This window comes from Chenopodium album, chromosome 25 (assembly GCF_948465745.1).
Source record: "Chenopodium album chromosome 25, dcCheAlbu1.1, whole genome shotgun sequence".
In the NCBI taxonomy this organism is placed as follows: domain Eukaryota; kingdom Viridiplantae; phylum Streptophyta; class Magnoliopsida; order Caryophyllales; family Amaranthaceae; genus Chenopodium; species Chenopodium album.
The window spans coordinates 4,721,647-4,743,089 of NC_137858.1; the positions used below are offsets into that span (position 1 = coordinate 4,721,647).

The 21,443-nt window shown below is 31.2% G+C and overlaps 2 protein-coding genes across 2 annotated transcripts; one reads left to right on the forward strand and one right to left on the reverse strand.

Moving 5' to 3' along the window:
* The first annotated feature begins 1,655 nt into the window (after nt 1–1,655).
* Nucleotides 1,656–6,661, forward strand: LOC145614758 (putative membrane protein At4g09580). Its single transcript, XM_081669824.1, has 4 exons — nt 1,656–2,329; nt 3,881–4,151; nt 4,241–4,411; nt 6,042–6,661. The coding sequence occupies exons 1-4, from the start codon at nt 2,067–2,069 to the stop codon at nt 6,171–6,173; spliced, it is 837 nt and encodes a 278-aa protein (XP_081525950.1). The 5' UTR covers nt 1,656–2,066; the 3' UTR covers nt 6,174–6,661.
* Nucleotides 6,662–8,921: 2,260 nt separating this feature from the next.
* LOC145615486 (NAC domain-containing protein 30-like) lies at nt 8,922–10,823 on the reverse strand. Its single transcript, XM_081670559.1, has 3 exons — nt 10,661–10,823; nt 9,910–10,181; nt 8,922–9,512 (listed from the first exon to the last, which is right to left on the reverse strand). The coding sequence occupies exons 1-3, from the start codon at nt 10,821–10,823 to the stop codon at nt 8,946–8,948; spliced, it is 1,002 nt and encodes a 333-aa protein (XP_081526685.1). The 3' UTR covers nt 8,922–8,945.
* Nucleotides 10,824–21,443: the final 10,620 nt, after the last annotated feature.

Genomic DNA, 21,443 nt, shown 5'->3' on the forward strand with positions numbered 1-21,443 from the left:
TCTTCTTGGCGTTTTTTATTCTTGCCTTTATTTTAATGCCATAAAGAAATCTGATACTCGGTTTCACATATGGGTTATGAAGGATTATGGGGTGAAATATTCTTGAGTTACAGTTTGATTTGATTTTCTTATAAATTATGCCTTTATGATATATTGATAAGGGGAAAGTGTTGGTTTCTTGTACGTGGTTCTTATGATATTATAGTATGTGATGAGTGATGTTGAATTGTTGATTCTAAAACTAAGTATAAAATAAGTTTTTTGGAAAATTTGTGTGAAAGGGACATGTATGTTCACTATTTTGTTTGAAAGGACTTTATATGTTTTAACTTTTAAGTGATCTAAATGGACCCTATATGTTTTAAGTATTCTAAAACGACCTCATATGTTTAAATTGGTCTAAAAGGACCTTATAAGTTTATAAGATTATATAGCCTTCAATTTTATAATTTTTTGACTTTTTTTGCCAGAAAATAAAAATTGCCTAGATGTTTACCATGATCCCTAATACCCTCCGAGAGTTTAATTGGTGGAACCATACAATTTGCCTTAAATGGTTATTTTACTCGTTTTCACACATACTTCTTGTATTGGCTATAAGCTCTCACGGGGCATGTACGTTTCCGGATAATGGTATATATGGGTCCACACAATATTATATGATCTCGGGATTCATCCCGCAGTGTTCCATGAAATTCCTACACCAGCTCCCTACACCTCCTAAATCACTTCGATTTTGTGTATTATAGTGGAGTTGTCGATTTCGGTAATCAAGTCGGATTTGGTTTGGGTCAAATCATGTCTCAGGTTAGATTAGGATCTGGTTATGTCGGGTCAATCTAGCCTCATATCAGGTTCAAGTTCGGGTCGAGTCAATTTCAGTTGAGTTTATTCTGGGTCGTTCACCTTTTCGGATATATGTCAGCTTGAATTCGAGCCAAATTTAGATCAGATTCAATTTTAAGTTTGGGTTGTGTGTGAGTCAGGTTTGAGTGGGTAAATAGATGGTACATTTGGGTTCGAGGTAGTTTTGAGTTGGGTTTTGGTTCAAGTTCAATTCCAATAAATATCAATGTGCTCAAGTTGAACCTATATAATAACGCCTTCCATAATTTAACCAGCTTTATTAAGCTTTTGTTAAACCTATATATGAGTAATAGAGAACAAAAGGTATACAAAGCTGAATCTGATTGTGGGTTTACAGATTTGTACCAGTATATAAGTTGAACAAAAGGCATATAAATTTTATCAAATCTTCCATGACTCGGGTACGTATCTAATTGGGTCGGGTACTAGTTTGGGTAGAGATTGTTGTTGGGTCAGATTAAATCGGTTGACGGTTACTCTCAGGTCGAGAGTAGGTTCGGGTTCAGGTCAAAAAGTTTTGGATCAAATCGGTTGTCGGTTAACATATGGTCAAGTTCAGGTTGGGTTATAGGTCACTAGTTTCACCCCATTGTCCGGGTACAGGTTGGGTTCAGATAATTGCCTGTTCAGGTCGAGTTTTCGGGTTGGATCAGTTTTTGACAGCTCTAGGTACCTTCTATACAAAATAGTGAACATATATATCGGACAAATTTTCTTAAGTTTTTATACGAGTACTAGCTTAAATAGAGAATTATTTTACATTCAAACAATTTTTAGGAAAATCGTTCTCCACAAGTATCAACCCCGATCCGCATCCCTTCACACGCATGCTTTTACTACCCCCGGAGTATATTCACCGGTAATAAAACACCAGCATTACCACTTTCTCCACGATTAAGCGTTTGAACTTGATCCATTTTTAGATTTTCCCTTTAATAGTTAATCTCCAAAACCCTGCAAATCTCCCTTTCTCTCTCTCTCCACTCTCGATTTTTGAAGATCTGAATTCCGAATTCGATCTTATTGATTGATTCAACGCATTATACTGTTTTCGATTAATCCCCAAATATTTAGGGCTGCCTTGATCGATTCAATTGGTTAATGCGTGCAATTGGAGCTTGGATTTCTGATGCAATTAGGGTTTTTCTGTAATTCGTTTCAGAAATGAAGGTTTTTCGGTGTTGATTAAGGAGGTAGTAATGGTGGCACCAAGAAATTTGATTGGAGGAGGAGATGAAGGGAAATTTAGAGACGAAGAAAGCGCGAAAATGGAGGATTCGCCTTCGAGCAAGAAGACGAGATTAGATGGTCGGTTCCCATTGACGAGGTGGGAGCTAGCTGTTGCTATGGCGGTGTTCTCCGTCTTCGTCATTGGTTTGTTCTTCATTTTCATGAAAATGCCTGCTGCTGAGTATGGAAAAATTAAGTTGCCTCGCACTATTTCTGATCTTCGATTGCTCAAGTATTGTTTCTCTCTCCTCTCCTTCTCTTCTTTCTATGATGATTTGCTCTACTATTAGTGATTGCAATTGCTTCTTTGTTTACAATTCCATGTTATTGTTGATTTCAATGTTTAATTCTTCTTCGAGTTGCTTGTTATGATTATGTGATTGTATGACCTATTTTCCTGTAAATTTAAGTTTTGAGATTGTGTTGGATCCTTTTCCCGATCAACGAGAGGATTAGCTACTAGATTGATTCAAAAAGAAGTATCTTTGATGCACATAGGTTAAGGAGTTGCTATCTATTGCATTGGAATTTTGAAGTCAGCGAGTAATGTTGCATATCAGTTTGTTAAATCAAGACAAGTTACAGTGCATTGAAATTTGAGTGACGTATAATATTGTGTTTGAAGTACACAAAGAATAACTTTCTTAGGAGGTTTAGTATTAAGTAATGGAGGGAGTGCAAAATTGATTTTTGTTATCAATAACTATGTGGATCAGAAACAAAATTTGGCATTAGAGATTGTGTAGTTACTTACAAAGCTGGGTGTTTCTCCTTTAGTCCTGTTTGTGTGTTTTGTGGCTTCCTCTTGGCCCAAAGTTGTGAACTAGAGATTCCTTTTAAATTTAAAGATACTTGATAATGTATAATTCAATGATCTTTGTCTTCATAATATAGTGAATTTGTAGGTTAGTTGATTGGTTTCCTAGTCCAAGTATGAAGTTGCTTTTTTTTACTTGGGGGGGGGGGGGTAATTGTGGGGTCAAATTGCATACATTAGCATCTCTCCTTAACCTACTTAAGAGAGTATCTGTAGTTGGTGGTGTCATGGTATTGATATTACGATATGATAAGTTTGGTGGTCAAGATCAGTGTTACCTAATACACTATCTATTACACTTTTCATAATATGCAATTTGCGCAAAATGGGCCAAAAATAGCCCAAAATTGACCATTACGTTTTTCATAATACGCAATACATAAGGAGTTTAGTGTACTAGGTAACACTGGTCAGGATCATGCCTTGATTTGATTACATTTATCTATGTAGTGTGATTTAGGCGCTTTATGAATTACAATGCCATCTATGGCATGTTACAAGTAATACGATCAACTGGTTAAAAAAAAAAATGTATTACGATCAACACAGAAGACAAGGTTGAGCTGTAGGATTTTCCTAATATTAAATGATAAACTCATAGATGGTCCTTGGAATTATTACTAGCTACAGTAGGTCAGTAGTTGAGCACACGTCACTTAAATTCAGCTTAGATTGAATTTCTTCCCATTTAAAGTTCAATGGGTGTGCAATTTGTTACTTGTCTTAGTTTTTCTGGACATTTCTTGCTTTGAACGTTAGATTACTTCATCTTTTTGCATTGCTGCTTTCTACAAGAAAGAATGATTTTTTTTTTTTTTTTTTATCACTATGTAAATAAAGTTACGGAAATGCCATAGAAGTAATACTTGTATATTTTTCTCTACTCTCAGTGCATTGAATGCAGTCTGTCTTGTGTGCATTCTGTTTTTGGAGTTTCCTTAACTAACCTCTTTGCAACTTTTTCAGAGACAACCTTGCAATTTACGCAAATGACCATCCAGCACAATTCATTCTTGGTTACTGCTCAGTATATATCTTCATGCAGACTTTCATGATTCCTGGGACTATCTTTATGTCCTTGCTGGCTGGTGCTCTGTTTGGTGTTTTTAGAGGCCTTCTCCTGGTTGTGTTTAATGCAACTGCTGGAGCATCATGCTGCTATTTTCTGTCTAAGCTGATTGGGAGGCCCATAGTTAATTGGTTATGGCCTGAAAAATTGAGATTTTTCCAAGGAGAGGTATAATATTGTAAATATTTGAGTTCAACTGATGTATTATGAGTTTATGTCTTCTGTATTTGTGACATTTATTCTGATTAATATTACAGATAGCAAAGCGTAGGGAGAAGTTAATGAATTACATGCTTTTCTTGAGGGTCACCCCAACCCTTCCCAATCTATTTATCAACTTGGCGTCTCCCATAGTAGATATACCATTTCATGTCTTCTTTCTAGCTACAATTGTTGGTCTTATTCCAGCCTCATTTATCACTGTGAGGGTAAGTGCTTCCTCTTTGCTTTATGTATGGTTGGCTTGTTGTTGGTTCTTAAAAATTCGGGGCTATTGTGCATTAGAGGTTGTTTATAGATGTGTGTTGATATTCTGCTCTTGTTATTATGCTTTAGAGGTTATTTAATGATGTGTGTTGCTATTCTGTTTTTATTTCCTTTGTCCTCACTTACTATTGTCGAATGAGAGATATCAGATGTAGTATCTAATAGGTCCATGTGTATACTATCTTGAATGTTTGTCAACTTGTTCATTTTCATCTGTAGTTTGGTGGATGACAAGATGAGTTGTACCAGACTGCCATCTGTCTCTGTTGTGATGTTTTAACAAGGTGCATAAATTTGGCTTTTAGATAATCTTGCTGTTTGATAGTCTTTGAGAATAGCAATTGGTCGTTATATATATATATATATATATATATATATATATATATATATATATATATATATATATATATATATATATATATATATATATATATATATATATATATATATATATATATATATAACGAATATTTTATTTCTCACAAATAATACACCTTTGTTGTGAGTAAATTGAACCGGAGGTAGTATATAAATCCAATTTCAGAGGGCAAGCAAAGTTTAATTTAGGGATTCTGCACCATTCTAGTGAAGGATGCATTAACTCTTCTTTGACCTTAAATTTAAAAATTGTTGTTGAGGAAAAGATCTTGTTGCCTTTTATGTTGCTATAACCATTTGCATCTATAATTTTTGCCTCTGTATGCAGTTGACGCTACATACTTCTGTGCCTTCTTCAACACAATGGGATAGTCCATGTTATGTTTTGCTTTCATGCTTTACTTCTTATGGATCGTTCCACAATTGGGGGTTCTTATTGTGCAATCGGGTTAGTTCAAGTACCTGATAAGTAATGGCCATTGTGGGTAGGCTATAAATTTTCCTAGGCCATCGTGGCATAGATTCTCAACCTCCTACCCTGTAATTTTTTTTTTTTAACTTCACAAGTATATAGTCATTTATATTCTCAGTAGCATGGACAGTTGATCATCTAAGGTTTAAAGAGGGTGAGTTTTGAGTGTTTGAACTGGACACATTTACTGTTGAACCTCAAACTAAAGTTATTTATTCCTGTGTGTTAAGAAATAGAAAAGTTATCCATTCCTGGAGTCTGGGGTGCTATGTGGCACAGAAACAGCCCAGGTTTCGAAATGAAAACCTTTCAGAATTGTGAAAACCTCAAATCCCAGCCATTATGTGCTCCATTAGCACAGAAATGGTGGGGTTTTGCAAACAGGGAAACCTAAGGTCCTAGAAGTTTTCGTGCTTCCTAGCTTTAGATTTAGTAACAAATACTGGAGCCATTCTTGATGATTTTAGAGTCCTGGTTCAGAAGTGGTTACTATCTTATAGATTAATATGTATACGTATTTGAGCTAACTAGCTTAGAGAGTGTTATCTTTATTTTTTTTTTTGGGTGCTTCAGTTTTTATTTTCACTAGTATTGTGTGGATTACCTAACTCTTCACTTTTGATCTCATGATTTGTTCAATGGGTTTGCTTGTCATGGATTGGTGTCAGTGCTCACTCCTGGTTTCATGTGTGTCTCTAATATATCTTTTGTCCTAAATTCAGGCTGGCCTTGCGCTTGGGGAGCTGAAGTCTGTGAAAGATCTGTATGATTTCAAAACACTGGCTGTACTTTTTCTGATAGGTTCTGTCATTATATTTCCTGCTATTCTGAAGAGGAAGAGAACCTATGAATAAGTGAGATGTGTTTCGGGTACCCTCGTGGCTCTAACAGAAGCTGATGATTACCAAAATCTATTGGTTACGTATGATTTTATGGCTGACAAGAGGTAAATGTTGACTTGTGGTCATTGTGGACCGTAAGATGAATGACACAATCACGCATATAACATTTGATTGACCTACAGGTCTTAGTCTTAATCCGCGGATTACTTATAAAAGACTAAGATTGTGACAAATATACTACTTCGGATGTCTTCGGACTTTACAATAGTAATCTGCCCAGATTCGTTTTACTTTAGATGTTGGTTCTAAGTTTCTAACCATTGTATGAATCAATATGTTGGTTGTAGCATTTGCTATACTTTATAGTATATGTAAACATATGAAGTAGTTTATTTTGGATGTATGGCCTCCAGTCATACTGATACTCACTTGTGAATATCCTTAGCATTTTTCAATTGTTCCTGAAAGTTGGATGAATATTATGAAATTCAGTGAGATTGCAAGCCTATATTCTTTTTCTTTATAAATAATTGAACAATTTTTCCAAGTTATTAGTTGCATCAAAGTATTAACATTATGATTAACCATGTCATCAAGAGTTGTGGTCTATTCTATGTACCAACGAGAATGGACTGCGTAGCAGAAAATAGCAGCCTTGAAGACGGCGTAAGTCGGCAAATCTAGGATCGGTTATGATATTTAACCAATTTTTTGCATACAAGCTTACAGATCAAGCATGTGTAACCAATTAGGATAGGCTGTGTAACTAGTTCAGCCGTTCAGGTGGCTCCTTGTGTGCATAATTAGCAATTACAAAAAAATAATGTAATACAAATTTTATACAGAATAGATGTAGCAATATATATGTGTGGTCGCCGGTGGGAAAGGGGAGGGGGTTGCAGACTTGCAGGTACGGGGAGGGAGAGGGAGGTTACAGGCACGGGGAGGGAGATGATGAGGTGGTTGGCCGATGGTGTGGAGGTGGTGGTTAATTGTCTAATTATTATATATTTGAGGGTAGGTTAGTCTTTTAATTAAATTAGTTTACATAATGAGTCATTTAAGCGTTGGTTAGTAAATTTAATGACAAATATGCCACTTTAGGAGTTTCAAGAATCTAAGGATGATACTACATTTTTTTTTTTTTGAAAGATAGGATGATACTACATAAAACTCAAAAAAATGCGTCTTCCATATAAATAATTAAAACCTTGAGGTCATCACATATAATTTCCTATTTTTTTAAAGCTTTTTTCACGTTATACTCACAAAAAAAAAAAATCATTAAAAAATTTTGTTTTTTCTCAATTTTTTCATTATATTATTTAAATTGCCAAAAATAATCAATAACATATTTTAAAACCAATTCAAATCAGCCGGTATAAATTTTAGACTTATTTTCCTGATCAAGTCCTAGCTCTATCAATCCGATTTCATTTATTAAAATGTCATTATTTACTATAACACTATTTTGTTCATATTTCGCGGCAAAGGTGTTTCATATATGATTTTTTTATATCAATCCGTTGATAGAAAAGGAGATCTTGCGAGAGTGCATTGTGAGGTGTTGTTTGCTCTAAAATGGTTTCATGTAATTTGTTTATTTTATAAATAATTTTAATATAATTTATTTCATATTGATTTGAACATCTCATTAAAAATAATATAGATAAGCTACTATATAATAACTCTTAAAACTAACATTACATAACGTCAATGAGAAAATAGCATGTCGTGTGCTATCAGTATATGTAAGGTTATATGCTCAAGTTTAACTAGTCTAAATTTTGTATATGCTATATTTGTAGTGATATTTGATTAATATGATTTTGACTTGGCTGACTTGTGATTATCTACGTAGATAATAAGTACTAAGGGTTATCTAATCTTGTTTCTCCCACAATATAAATAACGCCTAAGAAATCTCTCCAATGCTCAAGAAAACACTACACTTGAAAATGACGTAGAAACAGAAACAAACATGACCACTAGATCGACCCAACTGACCCTGATAATATAATATAGTGTCCAGTGAAACGAGAACCTCTGACGAAGATTCAGAGTACAGTAGTGACTCCAATGCCAGGGACGAGGATAAAGAAAAAATTAAGGACGAAGATGATGATGAGTATGATACTTAAGAGAAAATGGTGAAATCATTAGATTAATAAAGGGTACTGAAAATAAAGAGCTTGAGTGAAATTTATAGTTGGATTATTTTCCATAATTTTATTAGTAAACCTATTATATCATATTAAGGCAAAGATATAATTATTTTTGACATTAAATAATTAAAAAAAATTAGCCAATAAAGATAATTAGTATAGTGATAATCATTTTAAGAATAGACTATTACGATAGATTTTTTTTTTTTTTTTGATATATGTGCGTATCGATAAGCAAAGCACGTAAGCCATTTCACTAGTCACATTAGAAACTTGGATAAATTTTTAGGGGTTTGACAAATTCAACAAACCCTACTAATTAACTTTACATGAGAATACAATTAGTTAAAAAATAAAAAATAAAAAAAAATTAAAAATAAAAAATAAAAAGAAAGAAAGAGAAGTTACATTTGTAATAATATATAGCATGCCTTATTAACATGCACATGAAAGTTTGTCCTTGTTTTTTTTTTTTTTTTTTATGAAACACACATGAAATTAAATTTTGTCTAAAACACAAAGTACTACGTATATATTTATATTGATATATATTTTTTTGTTTTCTCCTTTTTTTTTTCTTTTGATGACGGTTGAAGTATTATGGATGAATTGAGCTTTGCTATAAGTTTGGAAAGCATTCGAGAAAACTTCCAAGTTGATTCTGAACCTCTAGTTTATAATCATGAGGAACTAAGTGCATGTTTGGTAGATCATTATTAGAAAATGATGATGAATTTCCTAGCAAATTATCCAATATTTCCCACTTGTTGCTACTATCATGGTCATTATGATGATGTTCCTCATTAACTATTCCACCACTTTGTTGATGATGTTTATATGCTTCTTTTGTTGCAAAGCTTGTCGAAAGAGACGGACTATCCAATCGAGGGAGGTCGATGATCAGTTGGTTTTCGATTATCAATTCCGGGTTGAAATTAGTGTAAGGAAGCTGCTGCATGGGTTGTGTTTGAGGGTTGTGGAAGTTTGTGTGACATTGGTTTATAGAATCGGATGGATCGGTATTAGGGCTTGATGTATCTTGGATTGATGGAGAACCAATGTGTCTATCATAGTTGTTATTTCTCATGTAGTAGTACTGATTTTGATGATGACTCCATGCTTCAAATCCTTGCTTGTGACTTGGACTTGGTTTCTTAAATGCTCGGCATACCACCCATCCTTCTTCCTGCAATATTCAATCCTCTTTTTATTAGTCAAACTCTTTATAGTACGTACTTGTCTCAAAGGTTTTAAGTATAGCTACATTTATTAACATTTATATGTTGCACCTAGGAGCTCATGCATAGGATCGATGGTGTGTGCTCTAAGTCCAACATGTGCACAACTCGAATTTGAATATTGTGCACATACTAAACCCAGAACACCATCTTGGATACTCTCAAATGCATGAAATAATTTGCGCAGGAATCACTACTATTAATTTATAAAGATAAATAAAGGCGACTCCTTATTAATATTTGTATGTATATATTTTTACCTATGGTAGGTTATTAAATATACGTTACGTAGTAAGTCATATAATGTAATTTTTGATATGGGCAATAAAAATCACAAGGACTTGCCTGAGGAGGAGCATGTTCAGAAGTTTGAAGACGATATTCATGCATAATCCAATCAGTTTTCCTGCCATTAGGAGCACGGCCTTTGTAGAAGACAAGGGTCTTTCTCATCCCTATGATGTTATTCTTGGATAACACCGCCTTATCTCTCCCAGTGGCCTTCCAAAATCCGGCCGCCGTGGCCCTATTTGTACGAGATCCGGTAGGGTACTTCCTGTCTTTGTGGCTGAAGAAGTACCATTCATTACGTTCATCATATCCCAACTTGCATTTATCTGCACCATATAAAAAAGGGTCTAAACATTGAGATCAAAGGTGGTACTCCTACTTTAAATTATTTCTACCATGAATTAAAGTTTATTACTACACTAGTGATTAATATTGAGGGTCTGAACACTAAGCAAAGACAAGTTGACTCACAAAAATAAACTTAGGATAGCTATGTCTATCTACTCCTAGGAGATAATTGAATATTACTACGCTAGTGATTAATATTGAGGGTCTGAACACTAAGCAAAGACAAGTTGACTCACAACAATAAACTTAAGATTGCTATGTCGATCTACTCCTAGGAGATAATTAGATAACGTCACATATACGAATAATATGTATACAATCATTTTATTGAACATCTACAGAACGTAAGTAACGTGGGTAGAACAAAAAAGAACAGAATGAGAATATCTTAATAGACGATTGTATTATCGAGTAGTGCATATAAATATTAAGAGTATATAGGAAGTCAAATACATACCTTGGATGTCCCAAGGTTCCATCCTGTAAAGATCAATTTCAATGATGACATCTCGATCGAATTTGAGGGAGTTGACCTTTCCCTTGAGATAGTACCCCACTAATTCTTCTTCTGTGGGATGAAATCTAAATCCCGGTGGAACACATAATTCGGTATGATTCATTTCCAATTATAATTCTGTAAATCAAATCCAAAATTTAATTAATAAGATAATTGAATGATGTAACAAAACTATGATTTGCTATTCATCAAGGATATTAATAATTACATTGCATCAATATATTGATAATTACTACTACTATAATACTAAAGTAAAACAACATTTTACTTATAGTAAATTCTAAAACATAAATAATACTCCGTAAATAGAAACATGCTAATAGTCTCTTAGGTATACATAATAGAAACGATGATACAAATATATGAATCGATGTTATTGTACGTCAACTTAATTACTTTAATTTCTTGCATAGCTTTATCGAATATTTCCTAAATTCAGCCTCATATATGTCTATCTTTACAATTACAAGATGTATATATATGCAATTATAGGGAAAAAAAAAATGAATCATAAGGTTTTTCCAAGCCTATACATGTTATTTAAAAGTATTCGGGGCAAGAAAAACTAATTTGTTTATCACACATATACAATCTATCGATTATACTTCATTCGTACATAAATAAACTAACCTTAAAAAAGGCATAAAATAAAATAGGACAACATGCTTGACCTTAAGAAAGTGGAAAGAACTATTGCAACACATGAAATTTTCATGCATGGTAAATAAACAATCATGATATCATATGCATTTTGGTTATAAATGCACTTTCAGTGGACCAAATTCATTATAATGGTCCTATACCTAAGTTTATAGCCAATCAACAAATTTATATGACCTACCAAATAAAAAAATAAATAATATACCGTTGAAATAAATTAAATTTTGGAGGATTTAATTTTATTCAAGTAGAGTAGTATATGCATGAGGGTTAAAAAAAAAAAAAAAAAAAAAAGGAGCCGAAAATATTGACTTTGGCAGAAACACTGAAGCATTAAGCACGCACGTTGAGTTGTCTTTTGAGTAGAGTGCACTACATTCATATACGCTGCCAATAATAGCTTTAATTTTATTTTTATTTGTTTAGTATATCTTTATTATTACCATAATATTCATATATACATATATATACATCATTTACCCACCACCTTTCTCTTTCAAAAATCTATCGTATGTGTATAAGTCAATGTCAAACATAATTACCGTAATCTAGTTTGAGCCATGCAGTGCACCAATAAAAATCTACATAAGATTGATTGACAATAATGTATGAAGTATGTATTATCCCACTAAATATATTTATTTCTTGGGTGTTAAAAGATAACCGTCTTTAAACTTTGATTAAATACAAACATGCTATATATCTTAGTTATATTGCTTGACATATACAAAGTGGTCAAGTGTGAACAATGAGCAGGTTTAAACTACTCGACGTATATGTATGTGGCTATATTAAAACAAACTCGATTAATTACTCTCACTCAAACAAAATTATAAGGAATTATGTTATTATAAGTTTTGTTGATCTATTAATTGAAAATGATCCTAAAACACATACTGAAACTCACTCCGTCTTCATACAATTCAAATTTTAAAACCTTATACATTTACAAATTAAAGAAGCTAGTAATTAAGTAAATTAAAGAAGCTAGTAATAAAGTAAATTGTATATGTCGTATAATCTAACCTCCATCCTTGATTAGATCTTTCTATTCCCAAGAGTATCATGCTAAGAAACGATCAACTTAATACCCTCAAAGGACTAACAAAGCTAAGAGTACGTAGTTATCAAGTAGTTAATTAAGAAATGAGAACTAACCAAAGAAATGAATGAAATCTGTGTGTATGTTGTACGTCCTAGCTTAGAATAATCTTGTCTTTCTTCTGCCTCCTCTTCTTCTCTATTTGAATCGCGGTGAATGGTTATGATGATCCAATTAACTCGTTCCGACTTGATCAATATATGTGAGAGCAAGCTAAGGTACCTAGCTAGCAAGCTTAGCTTAGAGATGATGAATAAAAATATGTCTTGGAGAAAAAGAACAATGATCTATATCATGTGTATATATATATATATAAATAAACCTGGAGGATAGGTTTATAAGTAGTAAAAAAGAGGAAGGTGAAAGAGATGAGGTGTAGTTATCAATTACGCATGGGGTTAGCAGATTGCTCTAAGCCTTTTACTTGTATATTTTGGACGGCGTCTCACCCTAATCTTTTTCACGCCACCCCCCTTTCTCTCTCTCTCCAAATTGTCTTTCTTTTAACTTCCACCGTAAATTTTGTGTTTTAAGACTATGTATCCTTTCTCTTATATAGTTACACTCCCTCCTATCAACATCTTACGTTACCAGATAGAGTATGGCGTAGTGGAAAGATTTGCATTTCACAACCATCAAGTTACATTAAACATTATTTTCCTAGGAAAAAATTCTCTTACATACCCGGCCCATACCATTAAATTACGTTAAACATTATTTCCTGTTTACTCGAATTAAATTGATCAGTGTGAGGTTTTGACTCGGTAGGACTTTCTCCTTAATTACCTTTAAGAGAAATCAACACCTATCCTATGTTATTTTACCATAAAATCCTTGAAATAAAGGTTAAAAAGGAAATGAAAAAAAAAAACTAAACTTTAAAATTAAACTATCCAATAGTTTCTTCTCCTTTTGGCCACCCCCCTCCTTTTTTTCATAAACAAACAGTATATGTTCCAACTCTTGTTTGTCTGTTTGGTACGCCGCCCTTTGCTTACTTGTCACCCTCGGTCGATTGCCACGTGGAGGACATGTCAGATATTCTTACCTGGCCTGTCCACATCATGCAACTAATGATTAGTAATTTTGTCATCTTCATAAATATATTTTTATGTTATTTTCTCTATGTTTTGTAGACATTACCTCATATGAGTCAAAGAGAAGTTATAAAACCTTCTTTTGCCCTGGATTTTGGGTTTGTCATCTACTATACTTCGAAAGGTTAGTCTAATTTTTAGTATTTTATTAGGGTACCGTACCCTCTTGGCCTATGTCTTAATCCTTTATCCATATTTGTTACTATCAACCTTGAAAAATATATAAGAAAAGTGTTAGTGGTATTATTCATTTAATATTTTTACAATTTGTATCTTAAAGTGACAAATAATATCATTCTTTGAAAGAGATTTGTATTATTTTCTTTGAACCTTAAAGTGATTGGACTCACAATATTATTTTTGAGATGTCCTTAATTACTTACTTACAGGGAGTCCCAAGTTATATGAGACTATGTGTAATGTGAAAGTTTTTATATATTGTGTCAATAACAACTAATGGTGAATTATTAGAGATGACGAAGTAGCTTACCAGACTTATATATTGGCTATCCACATAGACCACATTCCACTTTTTTAACGAATTTTAATTTCCTCAAATATTTTATCCATTGTAAAAAGAACCAGTTTAGACAAAATCCATGGCAAATGAATTTAAATTATGCTTTTTTAAAAAAAAAAAATAATTATAAAAGAGCTCAATTACTAATTGATCAAGAGAAAATTAAATAGTGTAATATCTTTAATTTTCAAGAGCAACAACAGTTACATATATACTTCCTATAATGAGAGATATCAATTACAAGAAGACAATAATATTTAGACAATCCTATATGTTTTGAAGAACAAGTTTCTTCTGTAATTGATGCCTTAGAATCATGTTTCTGTGTGCCTACAATATTATTGTGATCACATGAAGTAAAACATTGAATACATTATATGAGTATATTTTATAATTGTTTATACACTTGTATCATGAAACATGGAGTTTATTATTTGGTTTCATAAATAAAAATTATATTTTAACCATTGTTAAAAAAATAAAGTAAAATAAGTAAAAATCCGACGACCAACAATTTGGTTACATTATTAATAAACGTAGGGAGACATTTATTTCTGGTTTTCATCAAAAAAAAAAAAAAATTGTATTTTCAGTTTGGGTTTATTTTCAGTCGCGGATGTATAATCTCTAATAATTTTTTTTTTATTTTTTTATTTTTAGGAAAATAATCTCTACACATTATTGTTGAGTTTAACAAATTTGTTGAAGAGATTATGACCGCCGCATTTTTGAGGAAGCATCATCACTAGCGTTCAAATGCACTTTCCGTTATAAGAAAACGAGTTTTGGTTAATGGAAATCATTTCATGTTTGCTCAAGTAACAAGATAGTGCGCAAAATAGTAAACTATCATTAATCAAAAGGTTTTGTGTGAGACCAGACTCACGTGAGACCGGGCTCAATAACAAAAGTCCAATAAAAAGGCGCGGGTTAACTAAACTCGATCGCGAGACCCGCAACACCAAAAACATGATAGTAGACTCACGTGAGTCCGTCTCACCCAAAACTTTACTATCATCAATTATATTCACAATTAATATATTAGTATGCCAAATATTACTACTGTATTACTATTATACAGTAATTGTTTTTTTCTTTTTTTGTTTTTTTTTTTTTCCTTTTTTTTTTTTTTTTTTTTTTGTCAATTTCATTTTATGTCCAAAATATCTTCATCTGGCCGGTTCGTCACTAATCTCGTGGGCCTCTAGATTTGATTTGCCACTAATTCTCTAATTAGCTAGGTTTTGACCTTTTTTCGTTCTATTTTGTGATAAGACATCTACACTATATTGGTCGGTCAATTGTTCTTGATAAAATTAAGCTAATTCATGTACAATTATAAATTTTAAAGTAACAATGTATAAAGTATAAGATTAAAATAAATGCTTCGCTTTGATTTCTTTTTACACTTAATCCTCATATTTCGCGTTATTGTTAACCTATGCTTTGAAGTGTATTAAATAATTTTACGAATGAAGATGATTGATTATGTTAGAAGTTGATCAATATTTTTGATAACACACTTCCAAGTTTAAACTTTGGATTCTCATTTTAATTTGTTAGGAAAAAATGTAGTTTAATTACCATGAAAGTAGACAAAGTGGAGAGTTTGTAACAACTTAGTTATGGCTCATCCTTCAATTCAACAAACAAGCTCCTGGAGTGGTCCTACCACATCATAGAGACCAAAAAAGAAAAACACAAAAATAATCTTCCTTAATCATTACAATCTTCCTTAACCAACCGTCCAAGTTTCTTTGCAATATACTAATATTAGTAAGCAATAACATCCTTAATATATTTGAAAAAGACAATAACAATATTTAAATATGAATGAATCCTATCTTGAAATGTATCTATTATTACAATTAAGCTAGTGCATATATACCATAAAAGTCTGTTTACAATAGGTTACATGTTCAAATTTCCCCTTATCTATTTGTATTTTGTAATACTATTATACCCTAAAGCTCAGAAGAAAAAAAAAATATATGATGTTAAATTAGTACCCAATAACTTAATGAATATAATCAAATGGACCCCCTTTTGATCCATTCTAGTTCATTGAAAAGAACATATAAATTAATTAAAGGCTATATAAAATAACAAAAAGAACCAATTGAATATTAATGAAGTAAGAACAATAAAAATAAATGTAGTAATCACCAAGAAAGACAATATATGGCCAAAAATTAGTCCTAAAAGTGAGGGTTTGTCACTTTATAATATTTTTAAAAATAAATTAGGAGATGTCACATAATCTTACATCATTGTCTTGTTTTTGGTTGTATGAAGAAATTCGAGGCATCGCGTGTTAAAAGGTTTTTCATAGGATCTAGCGCAAGATTCTGCTATAAACTTAACTAAACGTAAAAGTAATACTCCATTTATATTTTTTACAGAATTATTAACTTATTAATTATTTTATTCTATGGATTTAATCATACATTAACATGAAAAAGAAATTTACCAATTTTATTAAAATTTTTTATTGGTCTTGTGGTCTATTTAGCTACATGTGGCAGGTTGCTGTTACCAGCTTATATACCTAAAAATGTATTTCTGATTGTAATTTACTACAAGTATATATTATTCTTTTGTCAAAAAGTATATATTATTCTTATAGTTTTTTTTTTTTTTTTTTTTTTTTTTTTTTTTTTTTTTTTTTTTTTTTTTTTTTAAGTTGCTAAATTTAATTATTTCTTAAATTTGGTGCATCGTATCATACATTGTTGTAATGATAATAATATTTAAGAAAAGAGCTTTATGCAAAAAACTAAGCAGAAATAATTTATTAAGGTTGTGAATGGATAATATTGCTCCAAATGGCAGGTTATACTATGTTGGGTATACCTAAACAAGTATTAATGAAATTAAGATATGATTTCACCCACTTACAATGGTTAAACTATGATAAAAAGTTGCTTAGCTGAAAAAAATGAAGAATCAAGAACTATACTTCAGAGCACAGGTCATTCAATTAGGTTAATATTGTATTACTTTCAGATAAGATTTAAGGAGTGTTAAGCTAGCAACCTTTATTTATGTTGGCATTTATCAATTAAGTTACTTTTCTAAAGATCGATATAATATGGGTTTGATTAGTATCTTCTATAAACCGTCCTGTAAGGCTGTAATCCTTAGTTATTTGAAAATTTTAATGATCAAACGCGTGCACAACATGCATGCACTCCACACACGCCATAATAAAGTGTTAGAAATAATATGAAATGTGGTCTATGTAGCATACTCATTACATCGGCCCTAGGGTGGATCGGAAAACTCTACTTGCAACGTAAAGAGATCGAGAAGTGAATAAACTCATAGCTTAGTACAAATAACTTCGATTTAGCTAGCAAATACATATATACCTAGTTGACTACTACTCGTAGTTGTTATAGTCTATGAATTGGGTAAATACAAAATAACTTCGATTTAGCTCGCAAACACACAATCTCACTTTCCCTTAAAAATAAGATTAACTCCACATGCTTTTTGAGGTATTTGATGCATATATAAACTAAGAATGGTCTCAATAAAATAAAGGAACTAAACTTGAAATAAGAGACAATAGCAGCACGCTTTGTCTCCATAGCATGGAAATTATCTACACGATTTTTTTTTTTTTTTTTTTTTTGACACATGAGTTCAATTAATATAAGGAATAAAGGATTACAAAAGATGGAATAATGTTTCCTCAAAAAAACAATGGAATAATATAAGTTCGTTAATTTAGAATTGTTTGTCCCTTTTTTTTTTTTTTTTTTTTTTTTTTTTTTGGAAAGGCAGAATTATTTATCCTTTTTATGATCAACTCTATTTGACATATAAGTGTTATACATAGTTTTTATTACTAACTCTTTTTCATGTTTTTTGCAACTTTGCAATATTTTATATCTCACAAATAATGCCCAAAGTTGCAAAAAACATGAAACGGAGGTAGTATGTACTTTTGTGAAATTACCTACAAGGCTATAAATGTTGTAAAGTAATAAGGTTGTGACATAGTAATCAACTAATCATATACACAATAGTAAATAATTAAAAAAAATAATGAAATTAAATACAAACTCTGATTAGAATTAAAAATACTTTTTCTAATTTTTTTTTTTTTTTATTTCATTTTATGCATGATTTATGTGAAATCATTTTGTATTTCTCTAATCATTTTGTGTTTCTCTTAATACATAATTTTACAATATATACCACTTTTAAAATATTTTTTTACTATAGTGAAAATTTTAGAGATATTTCTCCATTTTATGCATGATTGATCGATCATTTCATGCAATTTCTCTATCACTCGATTTTATATAGGGTTAATTATTGATATCAACTTAGTTCATACTATTATAAGAACCGTGAAAATTTTACTATATCTTATAGTTCATACTCTATGCTAAATAGTAAATATAACAATTGAATAGAATTATGAACGTGATAAATGAAATGTATCAGCTAACAATAATACGCGTAATAAGTTTATCTGCAAAGAGTAAAATAAATAGAAAGGAGAAGCTAGGAAAAGTGAGGCAGCTTTATAGGCGGACAAAGATATAGTATAAACCAAGCTTAAGTAAAGTGGTGTGTGTTTTTCGTTTTGTCTTTCTTTTTTGGGCGGTTTATATTATGGGACTCTTGATACACTCATAAGGTCATACTTATCCTATACTATTGTGTCTTGTAAATAGAATAAATAAATGTAACCTCATCAACTAATTAATAGTTTATATATATAATATTATATGCTTTGTTCTAACAAACAAACATAATGTATTATGTTTAAATTTTCAACCTCTTCCATCACAACCAAATCTCTTCTTTTTTAATTCTTTGTTGTTCAACAACAAACTTCTAGAATGTAGCAAGTTTGCTAGCTTTCTTTGATTATGACCTTCAACACCTCTTAGCTAGTGAGAGAAGAAATAGAGAGAGGATGGTCAGCCATTTTTTAACTAAATTTGATTATGACAGTTATGTTGATAAAACCCTAGCAAAACTTTCTTTTTTTCTTCATTAATTCAAACTAAACATGTTTTTATTAATTCATCAATAGATTCTCCTCCCAGTACACTAAACATTTTTTCATCAATTCAATATATTCTTCTTCTTGTACTATTACTGTCTTTAGTTTATCGGAAATATTAGTTTAACGCAACGTTTATACTAGACTACTAGTGGTTTCGTAACTGGTTAAAGGTGTGATTGTGTGAATATGTACAGCAATTGATCCAGCCTGGCCTCCTAAAGATGCTTTTATTGGATAATTCCATGAATTCCATATTCACATGTGTATCTTAACTTTCTTCAATTCATAAATTTTTCTTGATTATGATTAATTAATTTCGATGGGTAATTACTCCCTACGATTTTTTTTTATTATTTTTTTTTTATGTATACACTTATGTTTTATTCCAATTTTTGACTATTATACCATTTGATCTTATTTATTACCCCGTTACAATATCTACATATTTTCATTCCGTTTTTCTTACACCTTTCCACCTTTCCTAGAATTAATACTAGCCTACGATATCTGAGTATATCAAAAGATAATAGACGGAGTACAAGTTTTCGTAAGTTCAATTCATACAAATTATTAGTATACATTACAGAGTATTATTTAATAATAAGAAGAAAAAAAAAAATGTATACATCAGGCCAGGCTTTCATCATCTAGGGATGTCTCATGTATGTGTATGTGGGAAATAAATTAAACCATTGGTGGAAAAGGTGCTAGCTTAGAAATAAATAATAATGTTTGTAATTTTTCAAGTATTAAATGTTCCCTTTTGGGTTGTTATGATGAGCTGATGAAATTTATGAAATTATTTTATTCATCTCTGATTACTTTGATTCCAAGACTATCATCCCAATTGTTTTAGAACATGGTTTACAGGTAAAGGCCACCATCATATGAAGTATTTGTTTTATATGTACATACGAAGTACAATTTATTTATTGAACTATACTGTAGTTTTTATTAGAAAGGTTACATACTTTATTTCTGCCCATCTTTATTTTATTTCTGCTGCCATTTATGTTTCAGATGTACTGTAGTTTTATTACCTAGGTTATGATTTATACATGGAATTTCATGACTAAAGATTATTTTTAGTTATAGAAAATATAATGCAGGGTTACTGTAAGAGCACATGATCTTAAATTATAATACTTTAACAAAACTAGTTTTGCAATACAAACATCTGAAAATTGTTATCTTACATATGAATTTTAATATAAGGTAAAATGGTTATGTATGTTTCTAGTCGTGTGATCACTAATTGAAAATTACATATTTCATAATTTGGGTGACCATTACCCTTAACTAGTTAAGCTCGATGCCTCGATCAATATTATTATAATATTTGAAAGCGCGATATAATAACACAATTATAGTAGTGAACAATTATAGAAGTGAGCAGATTTAAGAAAATTGATCCCTTAGCCACCTATAAATTCTATTTCTAATAATCCTCAATGGTGGGATTAACATTTGAATTCACAATGACGTGTTGCTTGCATTTTCATAACAACATGATACATTAATAGTGTTTTATTATAGATACTTCGTATGTGATTGGTGTTAAGGGTCATCAATTATCCCAGCAAAAGCCTTTTGGGGTAAATCATTAGAAATGTTACACATAAAATTTAGAGCCAAGAATAATTGGAGATGAAAAATACACATAATAGATTGAGGTTACCCGGCCTACTTAAAATCAGTATAATTATAGTAATAATTTCGAATGACTTAAAAACATTGAGAAGTATGATTGATAAATTTGGTGAAAAAATCAAGTTAATTACTGTTTAAACCTTTTTTCATTTGAGGTGAATTTGAGTACAAACACGTGCAAACGCAAAAGAAACAAAAAGTAAGAAATCAATTTCACAAAATATATGGCAAATAATTACTGTAATTTTCAGGGCCACATTGCTATTATAAAGCATGCACTCCCAATTGAATTTCACATCAATTAGTTATCAAGAAAATTCAATTTTAAATTATAATATAATTTTTTTGACGTACTTTCGGTATTTTTTTTTTATTTTGCACAAAAAAATGATTGATTGATTTTATAGAATATGAATTTGTTAATTAACCAATTTACATTTGGATGATGAAATAGATAGGCCTTATAATTGAATAAGCTCCTTTGTCGGGCCTTTCTAGCATAGGCCACTCATTTTTAAGATGCACGATATATAAACACAATGTGAACATACTAAGATGCTCATTTACAGTACCCACTAGAGAATCTCTAAACATGCATTGTATTCACATTCATTCTCTACTAGTTTTGTTGCTAAACTTAAAACGCGTTGATAATCAAAATTCGT